The sequence below is a fragment of the Drosophila simulans genome, chromosome 2R (assembly GCF_016746395.2).
Source record: "Drosophila simulans strain w501 chromosome 2R, Prin_Dsim_3.1, whole genome shotgun sequence".
NCBI classification, from domain to species: Eukaryota; Metazoa; Arthropoda; class Insecta; order Diptera; family Drosophilidae; genus Drosophila; species Drosophila simulans.
In genome coordinates, this window is record NC_052521.2 from 14975746 (window position 1) to 14988866 (window position 13121).

The window sequence follows — 13121 nt, forward strand, 5'->3', positions numbered from 1 at the left end:
TGACGAGGCATTTCCATTCAACTTGGAGCAGTTCTTGCACTATATAAATAAAGCAGCTAAGTCTGATGAGCAACATAAGTGAAAGGATATGTGGACAGTGATAGCAGGAATAGTTTTATGGGCACACGTCCTGGTTGCGGGATCCGCTGTGGACTTCATCTTTAGAGCAGCAGCGGAGCACTCGCTCTCAGTGATAATGATTCGTACTGATTATTGTCCGCACAGCTGGGCAAAGGATATCTTTCAGAATCAAACCATTCCAGTGGTTATCCTTTCAGATAGCGAGACTTCTATAAACATTCGGATGTTTTCCCGGCCGCTACACGTAGCTTGCCTGCCTGGACATGAGCTGCAAAAGGACCTGGAGTTACTCGACAATTTTACGAAATCTCTAATGGATTTTCCGAGTCAGAAAAAGATTGTCTATATATCAAACAATTTCTCAGATCGAACTAGTATGGACTATATTTTCGAAACGTGCTACCATCGCCGAATTTGGAACATTGTTGGACTTTTAGCTTCAGATGAACATCGCTACTTTTATAGATATCACCTATACCCTAGCTTCCGAACGGAGTATCGCTCCCTTGAATCTTCAACTATATTCGACAAGGATTTTCCCAACATGCACGGTCACCCTCTGATTGTAATGCCCGACCAATGGCTTCCGCGTTCTGTTCTCTACGTGGACAGACGAACGGGTAAGCAAATCCTAGCCGGATCTGTGGGACGCTTCTTTCATGTGCTGTCGTGGAAGCTGAACGCCACGCTGCAGCTGTCCAAGAAGGTGACCACCGGGCGCTTTCTGAATGCGACTGCCCTCAAGGAGCTGAGCGAGAGCTTTTCAGTTGATGTTCCTGCCAGTCTGACGATAATGGAGCGAGTCGAGCAGTTGGCCAGCACAAGCTATCCCATGGAGGTGACCCACGTCTGCCTAATGGTACCGGTGGCCAGAAGAATTCCAATTAAGGATATTTACTTTATACTGAGCAGTGTTTCCAACATGTTCCTGGCTATTGTTATTGTTTTCAGTTACGGAATGGCTTTGAATCTCCTTCGGAACATGACCCATCGCGATGTGCGTCTGGTGGACTTTGTGCTAAATGATAAAGCTTTACGAGGGATCTTGGGACAATCCTTCAATTTGCCCTTGTCGAGAAGATTCTCCACCAGGTTGATATTTCTGATGCTTGGAATAGTGGGCCTTAATGTGAGCAGCATTTTTGGAGCGGGTCTGGACACGTTGATGGCTCATCCACCGCGGCAATTTCAAGCACGAAGCTTTGCTGGTCTACGGCGCACCAAAATACCATTGGTTACGACCGAGGAAGACTTTCCCACATGGATGAAACTGCGTGTGCCCATGCTGGTGGTCAATGTGAGTGAGTACAATCACTTGAGGAATGGAAGGAACACAAGCAATGCCTACTTTGCCTCCCGATTGTATTGGAATTTGTTCAGTGAGCAGCAGAAGCGCTTCACCCGAGAGCTATTTATCTACTCCACGGATGACTGCCTGTGGTCCCTGGCGCTACTCTCATTCCAATGGCCGCAGAATTCCTTGTTCACAGAGCCCGTCAGCCAACTCATTTTGGAGGTAAATGCCAATGGACTCTATGATTTCTGGGTGGGAATGCACTACTACGACATGACAGCAGCTGGATTGTCCGGTTTGGAGGATCCCAGCCTGCAGTTAAAGGAAAGAGAGCACCCTACCTCGCTACGGATTGTGGATTTTCAGTGGATGTGGCAGGCGTACGGAACATTTATGTTAATGGCGATTCTGGTATTCCTACTCGAAGTTTCTTGGCACGGAATCACATCATTATTTGTGTCACTAGTTCTCTGATCATTCACATGTTTATTGGAAAACGGGGCCAACTCTGCAACATATCAAGTTTCAAATTTAAATTTTAAAATCACTTAACACTTAACAAATTAAAAATTGTGAATTAAAGAAACTAATCATCATCGATGATTTCGATGGGAGACTTAGATTCGTTTGGATCATCAGAAATGTCCGTGTCGCTTGCGGGATTCTTAAGTTCCTCTATCTCATCTTTAAGGTCTTCTATTTGTTCTTCATACCTTCGGCGTTGAGAGGAAAGCTGTAAAATATATAGTTTATATTATCTACTAATGTATTAAATGATTATATTCACTAACCATAAATTCTGATTCTCTTTGTGCAATTAGTAACTTTTTCTCGCATTCGTCTTCATATTGCTTCTTGTTGTTTTGGATTATCTCCTGGTACGTGGCAGTCAGTTCCCTTCGCAGTTTCTCCTCAAGCAGCTGCATTTGCAGCACATGATCGTACTTCAGTTGTTCAATCTCTAACTGCAGGCGTACGTTTTCGTCCTCAAGTTCCTTGGTGTAGTCGCCGCCCTCGCACGTCGACATCTTTGAGAATTCCATGAAACCACAGTAGCTGACGCGATGCTGCTTAATTACGGGCTCCTTGAAGATGATGTTCTTGGCGATGGAAGCAAAGTTCAAAACGTTCAGGTTCTCCTCGTAGTATTTATCCAGAGGCGTAACCGTCACGATCATGGCCAATTTTTCCTTGCCCAGCAAAGCAGCCTGTAGCAGCATTGTTAGCTTGGAGTCGCGATATGGAATGATGTCGGCGTTTTTCTTTTTCTGAACTGTACTGGCAGCGTCTAAACATCGACCCAGCACCATCAGCGATGTGTTTATGTTCTTTGCTTCCTTGAGACGAAGGCCGGAGGTACCCGTGTTGTTCACGCGTTCCGAACCCGCCAGGTCGCAGAATTTGTACGAACTCTGTGTGGTGATGCCAGACCGATTGTACTTGAGTATGTCCACAGTGAAGACACAGTGGGACCGACTGGAGTTGGCATTCACCGAGGTGGAGGCGTACGTTGATCGCTGCTGGCCCAGCCGGAGCAGACGCAGCGCCTCCTCGCTGCTCGTCACAAAAACACTGGTCAGGCCCTTGATGAAGACGTGGCCCTTGTTGCCCACGATTTTCAGATTTTTTCGTGGCACCTCCCCCAGCTTGTCCTGTTTCGGCGGAATGGCTAATAGGTCGTACACAAGTTCATTGTAGATCTCCACGAAGGACACCCAGACCAAGACGGAAACATCTGTGGAAGCCTTCGTTTCGAACATGTGGTCGCCGTCAATGACCTGCTTCAGACGCTGATGGTGGGCACTGATATCCGGACATAAGTCTAAAAGTTTTTTCCGAATCTGCAGCTCTTTCAGCGAGGCGTCGTCCTGCAGGAATACGATGCTGCCATTGATTAGCTTAAGCTTGGGTGATCGGAAGACGGTGTCCTGGTAAATGGTGAATATGTTTTCCAGGGCACGCGGAATGATTCCAGCACGCACATCATCGCCTCAAAATGGATTGAAATTAACGATTGCCCAGCAAATAAGTTGCAAATCTTCTTCGCTTACCCAGTAAGGTATACGTTTTTCCAGACCCCGATGTGCCATATGTCATAATGGTCACACATTCCTCCTCCATAATTTTTGGACCGACACAGGCATCATAGATGTCTCGCTGGCCAACGGTGCTGTCAAAGATGGAAGTGAATCCAAAGTGTTTTTCCATGCGGTTCACATTGTTGCTGGTCGAGTCCACTTTGCAGCTGGTGATCAGCACATTTGCTTCTTCCGAGACTATGTAGGCTTTGGAAGCATCCTTCACGGGACGCAGACGCAGGAAGACCTGTGGACCCGTTTCCAAGTTGCTGCTGTCTGCCGCACTGGTAGCGCAGGAGGCACCTTCGGTCGCCTCGCTCGACTGGTACTTGTACTCCGATTCCGTGTCCGAGTATTCGGAAAAACTCTCCTCCTCCGACTCCTGAATGTTGTCAAACAGGCGCATCTTTTTGTTTGGTCGCGGTCGAAATCGGCGGTCGATGGAGGGATCCCGGGCCATCAGGAAGGAGCGCACCTCACGCCTTGGCACCTCCGAAACCTCCTTGCTGTCCATGTTGCGCTGCTTAAGTGGGTTGAAGGGATAACTTTTTAGTTTTCTTCCTTTCGCGCTATTTTTCAGACGCCAAGGGGCTGCCAACTTTACTTGAATTTTAAATGACAGCTGGCAGCTACACTGTTTAGTGTGACCGTTGATCATTTGAATTACCCGTTACAATATACCATCAATAATATTTAATGAAGAAATTAGACTTTTAATAATAAAAAAAAATTTCGACAAAAAAAAAGTCGAACGCAATGCGTTCCAGTTATTATAAATAATTTTAATTCTTTCTAGTACTGGCACACATTTTTTGTATAAAAATGCATTTATTCAAATTTTTTAACATAATAAAGGTGCATATATGTGCAGAAAAAATCCAACTGTTACTAAAATTTAAGTTGAAAATTAACTTTAAGTTGGTTGATAAACTAGGGTCTGTTAAATTACCATGCAAATATTAAGTTCACTGACTTGATTATCGCGCATTCTCCAATTTTGCCCATATGTAAGATTAGCAGCGTCGACAAATAATTAGGTGACAAATTGCCGGCACGGCACAGCACCGGCCATTTGTTTAATGTTTGGTTAACAAGTCTGGACAGCATAACAATAACAAGCTGCGCAAATAGAGCACCCTGTCGTCAAATAAGTACTCCCTTAAAACGCAAATTAATTGGGCTTGCTTACTTTTCCCAGTCTGATTTTTTACGCCCCCTGTCTGGGAATTCAAACAAATATTGACTAAATGAGTTATAAGTAGTTGTAGAAGCAATTAACAATTGTGTGCACTTGACAAATATTGTAAAAAAGTGTTTAATGAATAGAAATGATGCGTTCTTTCCAATTATCAGTACGTGTGTACTTTTTTTTCGCGATAATTAGAAACAGACTCAACATTTGTAGGTATTTAATTTAAAAAAATAATAAAAACTTAAAACTGGGCGCCAAAAACAATTGGCTAAAGTTGGCAGGCCAATGAAAACCCCTTTTACAAAATATAATCGACCATTTGGCAGTTCAGCAACTGTCATCGTAATCGCCAAGTTTTCGAATTGTTCGCAGAACTCGTAAGAAATTAAAATTGACCTAAAGAAATAAAATTATGGAATTGATTGAAACAGCATCGACTCCTGGAGATTCCGAAACTGAAACCGCAATCCCGGAGGCCGCTTTCGATTCCTTTAAGATGCCTATACTGCCAAGTCAGTTTTTGCAGAGCTCCGTGTCTCCGGGCTACTCTATTAAGCACTCGCTCCTCGGTCACAGTGGCAGCGTTACTGGTCTGAAGTTTAGTTCATGTGGCGAGAACTTGGTCAGCAGCTCCGCCGACATGCTGCTCATGCTCTGGGACTTGAGCGCAACCCGATGCATTCAATCGCTGGCCGGGCACGAAAACGGAGTCAACGATGTCGCCTGGTCGGCGGATGGATTAATTGCCAGTTGCAGCGATGACAAGACCGTGCGTCTCTGGGATTCCCGCAGCAAGCTCTGCGTCAAAGTTTTGAAGGGGCATTGCGGTTACACTTTCTCCTGCTGCTTTAATCCGCAGTCCAATCTGCTGGCCTCCACTAGCTTTGACGAAACAGTGCGCCTTTGGGATGTCCGCACTGGCAAAACGCTCGAAATCGTCCGCGCCCACCAAGATCCCATAACATCGGTGGACTTCCACCGCGAAGGCAATATTTTTGTCACCAGCAGCTTTGATGGACTGGTACGCTTGTGGGACACTAGTACCGGACATGTGATGAAGACTCTCGTTGACGTTGACAACATCCCAGTCGGTCATGTGAAGTTTTCACCAAACGGACGCTACATCCTGTCGTCCACATTAAACAACACCCTTAGGCTTTGGAACTACAACAAGTCGAAGTGCTTGAGGATCTATCGCGGGCATACGAATCAGTTATATTGCTCCAACTCCAACTTTTCCATCACCGGTGGCATTTGGATTGTCTCCGGCAGCGAGGATAATACGCTTTGCATCTGGAATCTGCAGACAAGGGAGCTGGTCCAAAAGATAAGCACGGAGGGCGACCAGGTTTTGTGCACCCATTGCCACCCCACGGAAAATGTGATTGCTAGCGGCGCCTTACAAAATTCATATGCCATTAAAATCTGGAAGAGCAGCGATAACTACAACAATCAACCAAATCCCACTCATTAGCTTGTAATTACTTTCTTAATATAAATAAGCCGGCCATGCCATTAGTCAAATATTAAGGTTGTCTTTGTAATTGTTTATCAACGGACTAACAGAGCGAACATGATATGGCGGTACCGGTACCTGCGCTTGTAAATCTTATATGGCCAGAATGTGCAAACGCGATTGCTTTCGGTCTCTAAAGCCGTTGGACGACGGCGATCGAAGCGGCAGTCGCGTTTGGAGCAGCACGCTGAGCGGACGCGTTAGCTCCCCGGTTTTGATTGCAGCCATTGCCTTTGCATCGCAGCCGGTTTCCCTATCGTTCTCGGAACTACAGCCCGGTTTAAAGCTGGAGAGCCACCCGCGATGAGAGCCGATGAGGGTGAGTAACTGCTCCAGGGTTTTTCCGGAAGCAGCGATCGCGCTGATCAGGGTCAGTTCATTTGCTACGTTTCCAGCGATTGATCCGGTGAGAAAGTGGGGGCTGTAATCGTATAAAATACGTGCCAATTCATAAAAGAGTATCTGAATGCACCTTATCTGCGTGGGGTAGTCCAGGCTGTCGGGCGATAAGATGACCAGCCCAAAGTCAATATAAGCGACTGATCGACAGATGTCCGAACAAGTTGCTGCCAGGCAAGATTAGCCCGGTACGGGGAGGGGTTATCTTGGTACACGAAAATACTCCTCATCCAAGGCATGTTTTGGATTCACAGATAATCTGTACCGGGAGCAACTGCCCAATGTGGGCTCCCTAATCAGGGATGGCGGTCGCAAGCTGTGTCGTCCGTCCACCGTGACCAACAAGTTCCCGATCCTGAAGTGGCTACCTCGCTACCGATTGGAGTACATCATGCAGGACTTCATTGCGGGATTCACGGTGGGATTAACGACTATTCCCCAGGCGATTGCCTATGGAGTGGTGGCCGGCTTGGAGCCGCAGTACGGTTTGTACTCCGCCTTCATGGGTTGCTTCACATACATCGTGTTTGGTTCCTGCAAAGATGTCACAATTGGTGAGTTCCGATCTGGGGTAAATTTCTGCTATCAGTGCTAATTTCACAACATCTATTTAGCCACAACCGCCATCATGGCTCTAATGGTCAACCAGTATGCCACTATCAGTCCGGATTACGCGGTCCTGGTGTGTTTCCTAGCTGGTTGCATTGTACTTCTCCTTGGATTGCTCAACATGGGTGTACTGGTCAGGTTCATTTCGATTCCCGTGATCACTGGCTTCACCATGGCGGCGGCCACCACAATTGGCAGTGCCCAGATCAACAACATTGTGGGTCTGACCAGTGAGTTCCTAAATATTTATAATTGTCTCGAAATTTCAAACTACCTGACACATATGCATTGAAAACAGGTCCTTCGAATGATTTACTGCCCGCCTGGAAGAATTTCTTCACCCACTTGACATCAATTAGGCTATGGGATGCCCTGCTGGGTGTCTCATCTCTGGTGTTCCTGCTGCTCATGACGGTGAGAAGGAAATAAAAGCGAAATTTTATTAAATTGCGATATCAATTTAAGCCAATCAACAAAATTCTGGCAGCCGATTGATTTTGATTTCGGGTTAAGAACCTTAAGATACAGCATAAATTTGGCTCTTCAAAATTAGTTGCTTTAATAACTTAAGTTAACTTGATGGTTGCATTATATTTTGTATATATTTTAAACTAATTTATAATTACTTTCAGCGTGTTAAAGACATCAAATGGGGCAATCGTATATTCTGGAAGTACCTTGGCCTCTCCAGAAACGCCCTGGCTGTGATCTTTGGCACCTTTTTGGCCTACATCCTAAGTCGAGATGGGAATCAACCCTTCCGGGTAACTGGAAACATTACGGCCGGAGTGCCGCCCTTCCGGCTGCCGCCCTTCAGCACCACCGTAGATGGAGAGTACGTTTCCTTTGGTGAGATGATCAGCACTGTCGGTGCTTCCTTGGGTTCCATTCCCTTGATCTCGATCCTGGAAATAGTAGCCATATCGAAGGCATTTTGTAGGTATAACTTAAATTAGTTATAAAACCATTTATACTAAGGAATTCTACATTTTCAGCTAAGGGAAAAATTGTAGACGCATCGCAGGAGATGGTGGCACTGGGTATGTGCAACATCATGGGCAGCTTTGTGCTCTCCATGCCCGTAACGGGATCCTTTACCCGCACGGCTGTGAACAATGCCAGTGGGGTGAAGACACCACTGGGAGGAGCTGTCACCGGTGCCCTGGTGCTCATGGCACTGGCATTCCTCACACAAACTTTCTACTTTATACCCAAATGCACGCTGGCTGCAATTATTATAGCAGCGATGATATCGCTAGTGGAGCTCCACAAGATTAAGGACATGTGGAAATCTAAGAGTGAGTTTATGGTGAAACAGTTTTCTAGCTATGCCTTCTAACGCAATGTCTTAACTTTCCAGAGAAGGATCTGTTTCCCTTTGTGGTCACTGTAATCACCTGCATGTTCTGGAGTCTGGAGTACGGAATTCTGTGTGGCATTGCTGCCAACATGGTATACATTCTATATAGCAGTGCACGTCCCCATGTAGACATCAAACTGGAGAAGGTGAGCTTATCCTATCTTATCTAGATGCAACAATAAATCATAAATCATCTACCAGATCAATGGTCACGAAGTGAGCGTGGTGGATGTGAAGCAAAAGCTGGACTATGCATCGGCTGAGTATCTCAAGGAGAAGGTGGTGCGCTTCCTGAACAACCAGAATGGCGAGACCCAGTTGGTGGTTATCAAGGGCGAGGAGATCAACTCCATTGACTACACAGTGGCCATGGTAAGTGGGCCGCTAAAAGCACACAATCTGATTGATAATAATGTTTGCATCCCCATCAGAATATTGTCTCGATGAAGGGCGACTTGGAGGCGCTGAACTGCGCCATGATCTGCTGGAACTGGAACATCGCCTCCGCCGGAGTCGTCTGTCGACTCAACAACGATCTCCGTCCCATCTTCAAGTTCGATTTGTCGCTGGAGGAGGTGGTAGCTGGCCACTTCGATAGTCCCTCCAATACGGCCTCCACCGTAACCATCGAGGCCTGAAGAACCTACTTTATCTATAAGCTGAAAGTATTGCATCAATATCACAATTATATGAAATATCATTTAAGCAAAGATATCCACTTGAGTGGCGACCCTCTGTCTGGCCGAGGAGACCGAGTGCTCTAGAATTACGTCTGGAAAGGCATATCCTTCGCGGAAACCGAGAATGATGTCATAATAGTTGGACACAGAAATTAATTGAGCCGTAACCGCAACCATTTCGGGTGACCACTTCGCAGACTGCCTGTCTGCCTACACCGTGACCTTTCTTCGAACCTTTCCCTATTCATGGCGAAAGTAATTTATGACCCTTCATATATGTTAAGGCAGGCACTTCAACAATACCTTCGTGCCCTGCCAGAAAGAGAAAGGTTGAGAGAAATTCCCTACGCCGGGTAAACGAGTTCTTGGAAGTGGAAGAGGCTAATCTTTATTTATTGGACTTGGACTCGGATGCATAGTTACCGAGAACCCGTTGGCCGGTGGGATCGAATGGGCTGCGCAAGTGGCAGTCGGCGCGGTATTTCTTGCCCAAGATGTCCACCTCGTACTCCCCGTTCCGAATGTAATCAGCATCGATGATCTGGCCATCTGGTCGGGACACGTATGTCTGTCCGAGGGACTTTCCAAGCGTATATGCATATTCAGCTCGTCGCAGTATGCCCACGGGTTCGCCATTTCGGTAGACTCCCTCCAAACCCCAGATGGGCACCTGATCCCGGAGCGTCAAGTAGACCAGTCGCTTCTTGAGACCCTCAGCTCGTTGTTTTTCGATGGCCGCCTTGCCACGGTAATCTGCACCCGTCTTGCGACATGTGAATCCCAAGCCAGCTTCCAGGGGCGTGTCATCCGGTCGCAGATCGAAGCTCCATAGATGATAGCCCTTTTCGCTGCTAAGGGAATACAGGGAACGATAGCCCGCATTGCGCAAATCTTGTCCAGCTCCCGCCTTCATTAGACTGCGATAGACGGCGACACAATCCTTCTTGGGCACATGAAGCTCGTAGCCCAGTTCTCCCACAAAGCTGACGCGCAGCAAGCGGAGACCCACATCTCCGAACTTGGCTAATCGAGTGCTGTTGGGAGCCACGTGCTCATCGGACAGATCACAGTCGATGAGGGGCTGCAGGATCTTTCGGCTGTTTGGTCCTTGAATGGAAATCACACCCAATTCGGCAGTCAGATCCTTGAGGCTCGCATTGAATCCTTTTCTACGGATCTCTGCCAGCAGAGCGCTATAAGTGTAGAAGGCAGAGGCGCCGCCAGCCACAATATAAAAGCCCTGGCCATTGATCTTGGGATTGTAGACCTCTCCGGTTCCGGGCGCTAGGCGGGAAATGGTCACATCCGCCTCCACTCCGCCGGCATCGTTTAGAGCACAGGTGTAGACAGTTCTGAAAGGGAAATGGTAATTGGTTAGAAAGGTTTATAAATGTGTATATCAACACATGGGACTTACTTGCTGGGATCCCTGTTGGTATTGGCGGAGAAGAGCCAGTCAGCGGCCTCCTGGGCCTGTGGACCATCTAGGAGCAGCTTGGCGAAGTAGCTCATGTTAAAGACCACGGCGTTATTGCGGCAAGCCAGTGCCTCCGATCCGATCTGAAAGATATATATTATTATTCAGGCTTTCCAGATAAGCTACTTGAGCTACTTACAAGATCGTGGTGCTCCGAGAAACGGCTGTAGTGAAGATCCCCATCCAGAACTCTCTCGTACTCGCTGTCCTTGTGCCTCTGGTGGCCATAGCTTCCGTACCAGTCATAAGGCTGAACCACCGCCTTCTTGGAACCGGAGGCCAGGAAGAAACCAGGCCGCTCCCAACCCTGCTTCTCCTCCATTACGGCGCCTGCCTTCATCATCTCGTCGTGAAGTGGGTCCTTTTGGAAATCACGACCCGCCAGTGGTTGATCATACTTGAAGACCATGCTGTAGTTCTTCACGTAGCTCTCGTGCGACTTCTCCCTGATCCACTGGATGGCTTTGCCCTGCTCCTGGGTGAATCTGCGCAGATCGAAGCCGAACATGGGCAGCTCCGGTTGACCTTGGATGACCCACAAGGCGGTCTGCTCCCCGCAACCACCACCAAACATCATGCCCGCTGAATTGAAGCCACAATTGTGGTAGAGCCCATCGAGGTTGGGATCCGGACCCATCAAGGGTTTGTGGTCGGGTGTAAAGGATTCCGGGCCACAAACCGTGCTCTTCACGCCATATTTCGCATAGCTGGGACACAATTTCTGGGCTCCCTCGACATGGGTCTCGAACACAGACCAATCCAGTTCGTAGAGTCCGAAATGGAAGTCCTTGGGCACGGGCTCCAGCAGGATGGGATTCGGTTCATAGCCACCCATGCAGATGGCGTCCCCTTGGATGCGGAAGTAGGTGGAGTAATCGTGATCTCTGATGTTGGGTAGGCCTCTCACGCCCGGAATGGATTCGGAAACAATATAGGCATGCTTCATGGGCACCAGGGGAAGATGGGTGCCGTGCTTGGCCACCAGATCACGACCCCACACTCCTGTAGCATTCACTACCTTCTCAGCTTTGATGTCCCCGAAAGGCGTGGAAACACCCACCACCTTCTTGCCCCTTGCAGTCTGCTCCACCAGTAGATCATCCACTCCGCAATTCTCGATTACATGGGCTCCGAGATTAGTGGCTGCCTTCTTGAGGGCCGCACACAGCATCGCCGGATCCATGACCCCATCACCCGGAGAATAGAGAGCGCCCACAAAGGCCGACGGATCGAGGAGGGGAAACAACTTCTGGGTGTCCTCCGGACTCAGCACTTGGTTTTCAATACCCAAAGCTGAGCCCACAGTGGCCAGTCTGCGATACTCGTCGAGACGCGTTTCATTGTGAGCAATGAAGATGCCACCATTTTGAATCCATCCCGGATCTAGCTCCGTTTCCTCCTCCAATTGCTGTAGCATGCGACGTGAATTAGCCAGCAGCTGAATATCCACATCGTTGGGACGCAGGCGCCACAGCAATCCAGCCGTGTGCCAGGTGGTTCCGGCCGTAAGTTGGGCGCGTTCCAGGAGCACGGCCTTGACACCACGTCGTGCCAGGTGATACAGTGTGTGACAGCCCGCCGAACCACCGCCAATAACCACAACATCTGCTGCGCCTGGCAGGGATCCACTTGGTTCCCTTCGAGCTACTCCATCTTCCCTCACTTGCTTGCTGATTCCACGGCGCGAAGCCTGCTGCAGGATGCGATGGCGCCACATCTCGAAAACTGCCGAGCGCGACGACTTTAGAATCTCAACTGAATTCTCGAGTTAAAAACACAATCCCGCCATGGTAATCTCCCGCTGAATTGATCGGATAACCCATGGTTCAGCATCCTGATAAACCTGCTGTGCCGGTGACGTTCCATCCATGACTGGAGGCCCTAATCAAGGCCATGTTTTGGGGTCACAGCACGATTCTTATCTGGGTTCGGAGGCGTGGCAAGTTGTAAAATTAGTTAGCAGCTTCCTAGGTCAAAAAACAATTTAATCTTAGTAAATGATTAGATTAAATAGAGATGCGGTTTCCCAACCAATTTATTTGCTATATAATCCATTAATATAAATGGATTTCTTACACTATTACTAAAAGAAAACATTAATTCTATAATTTTAATAAATAGTTGTTATTTTTTTCCAATAATAAATAATAAATAAATTTGCCAACATATATGTACATATATTTTCGAGTATTTTGATTTCCCGTAGAAAATTTGAAAAGTCTAAATCGTTCTTGGAACTGAATATTCTCCACCGTAAGCAATCAAATTTTGGACCCACACTCAAATGCCAACCATTGCGACCCCAAACAGGATACGCAATTGAACCCCAGGATTATAATCTCTTCGGAACTGCCATTAATGCCTATTTCCAAATGCACTGCGAGATCGTTTACCAGGTGGTGCCATCTGGAGCCGGAGTCTTGGCACGCTTCGCA

General features: G+C 47.6%; 5 protein-coding genes across 5 annotated transcripts; 3 read left to right on the forward strand and 2 right to left on the reverse strand.

The window, feature by feature from the left end:
* The first annotated feature begins 9 nt into the window (after positions 1 to 9).
* LOC6734993 lies at positions 10 to 1849 on the forward strand. Its single transcript, XM_002081939.4, has one exon. The coding sequence runs from the start codon at positions 89 to 91 to the stop codon at positions 1847 to 1849; it is 1761 nt and encodes a 586-aa protein (XP_002081975.2). The 5' UTR covers positions 10 to 88.
* On the reverse strand, positions 1842 to 4092 carry LOC6734994 (kinesin-like protein subito). Its single transcript, XM_002081940.4, has 3 exons — positions 3427 to 4092; positions 2167 to 3365; positions 1842 to 2108 (listed from the first exon to the last, which is right to left on the reverse strand). The coding sequence occupies exons 1-3, from the start codon at positions 3965 to 3967 to the stop codon at positions 1962 to 1964; spliced, it is 1887 nt and encodes a 628-aa protein (XP_002081976.1). The 5' UTR covers positions 3968 to 4092; the 3' UTR covers positions 1842 to 1961.
* Positions 4093 to 4941: 849 nt separating this feature from the next.
* On the forward strand, positions 4942 to 6169 carry LOC6734995 (WD repeat-containing protein 5). Its single transcript, XM_002081941.4, has one exon. It carries the CDS (start codon positions 5058 to 5060, stop codon positions 6117 to 6119), a length of 1062 nt encoding a protein of 353 aa, XP_002081977.1. The 5' UTR covers positions 4942 to 5057; the 3' UTR covers positions 6120 to 6169.
* Positions 6170 to 6297: 128 nt separating this feature from the next.
* Positions 6298 to 9239, forward strand: LOC6734996 (sodium-independent sulfate anion transporter). Its single transcript, XM_002081942.4, has 9 exons — positions 6298 to 6480; positions 6815 to 7114; positions 7175 to 7399; positions 7468 to 7583; positions 7802 to 8105; positions 8165 to 8467; positions 8530 to 8675; positions 8731 to 8901; positions 8961 to 9239. Exons 1-9 carry the CDS (start codon positions 6465 to 6467, stop codon positions 9165 to 9167), a joined length of 1788 nt encoding a protein of 595 aa, XP_002081978.1. The 5' UTR covers positions 6298 to 6464; the 3' UTR covers positions 9168 to 9239.
* Positions 9240 to 9558: 319 nt separating this feature from the next.
* LOC6734997 (sarcosine dehydrogenase, mitochondrial) lies at positions 9559 to 12472 on the reverse strand. The gene is made up of 3 exons (XM_039291599.2): positions 10826 to 12472; positions 10627 to 10769; positions 9559 to 10561 (listed from the first exon to the last, which is right to left on the reverse strand). Exons 1-3 carry the CDS (start codon positions 12401 to 12403, stop codon positions 9598 to 9600), a joined length of 2685 nt encoding a protein of 894 aa, XP_039147533.1. The 5' UTR covers positions 12404 to 12472; the 3' UTR covers positions 9559 to 9597.
* Between the last annotated feature and the right edge of the window lie 649 nt (positions 12473 to 13121).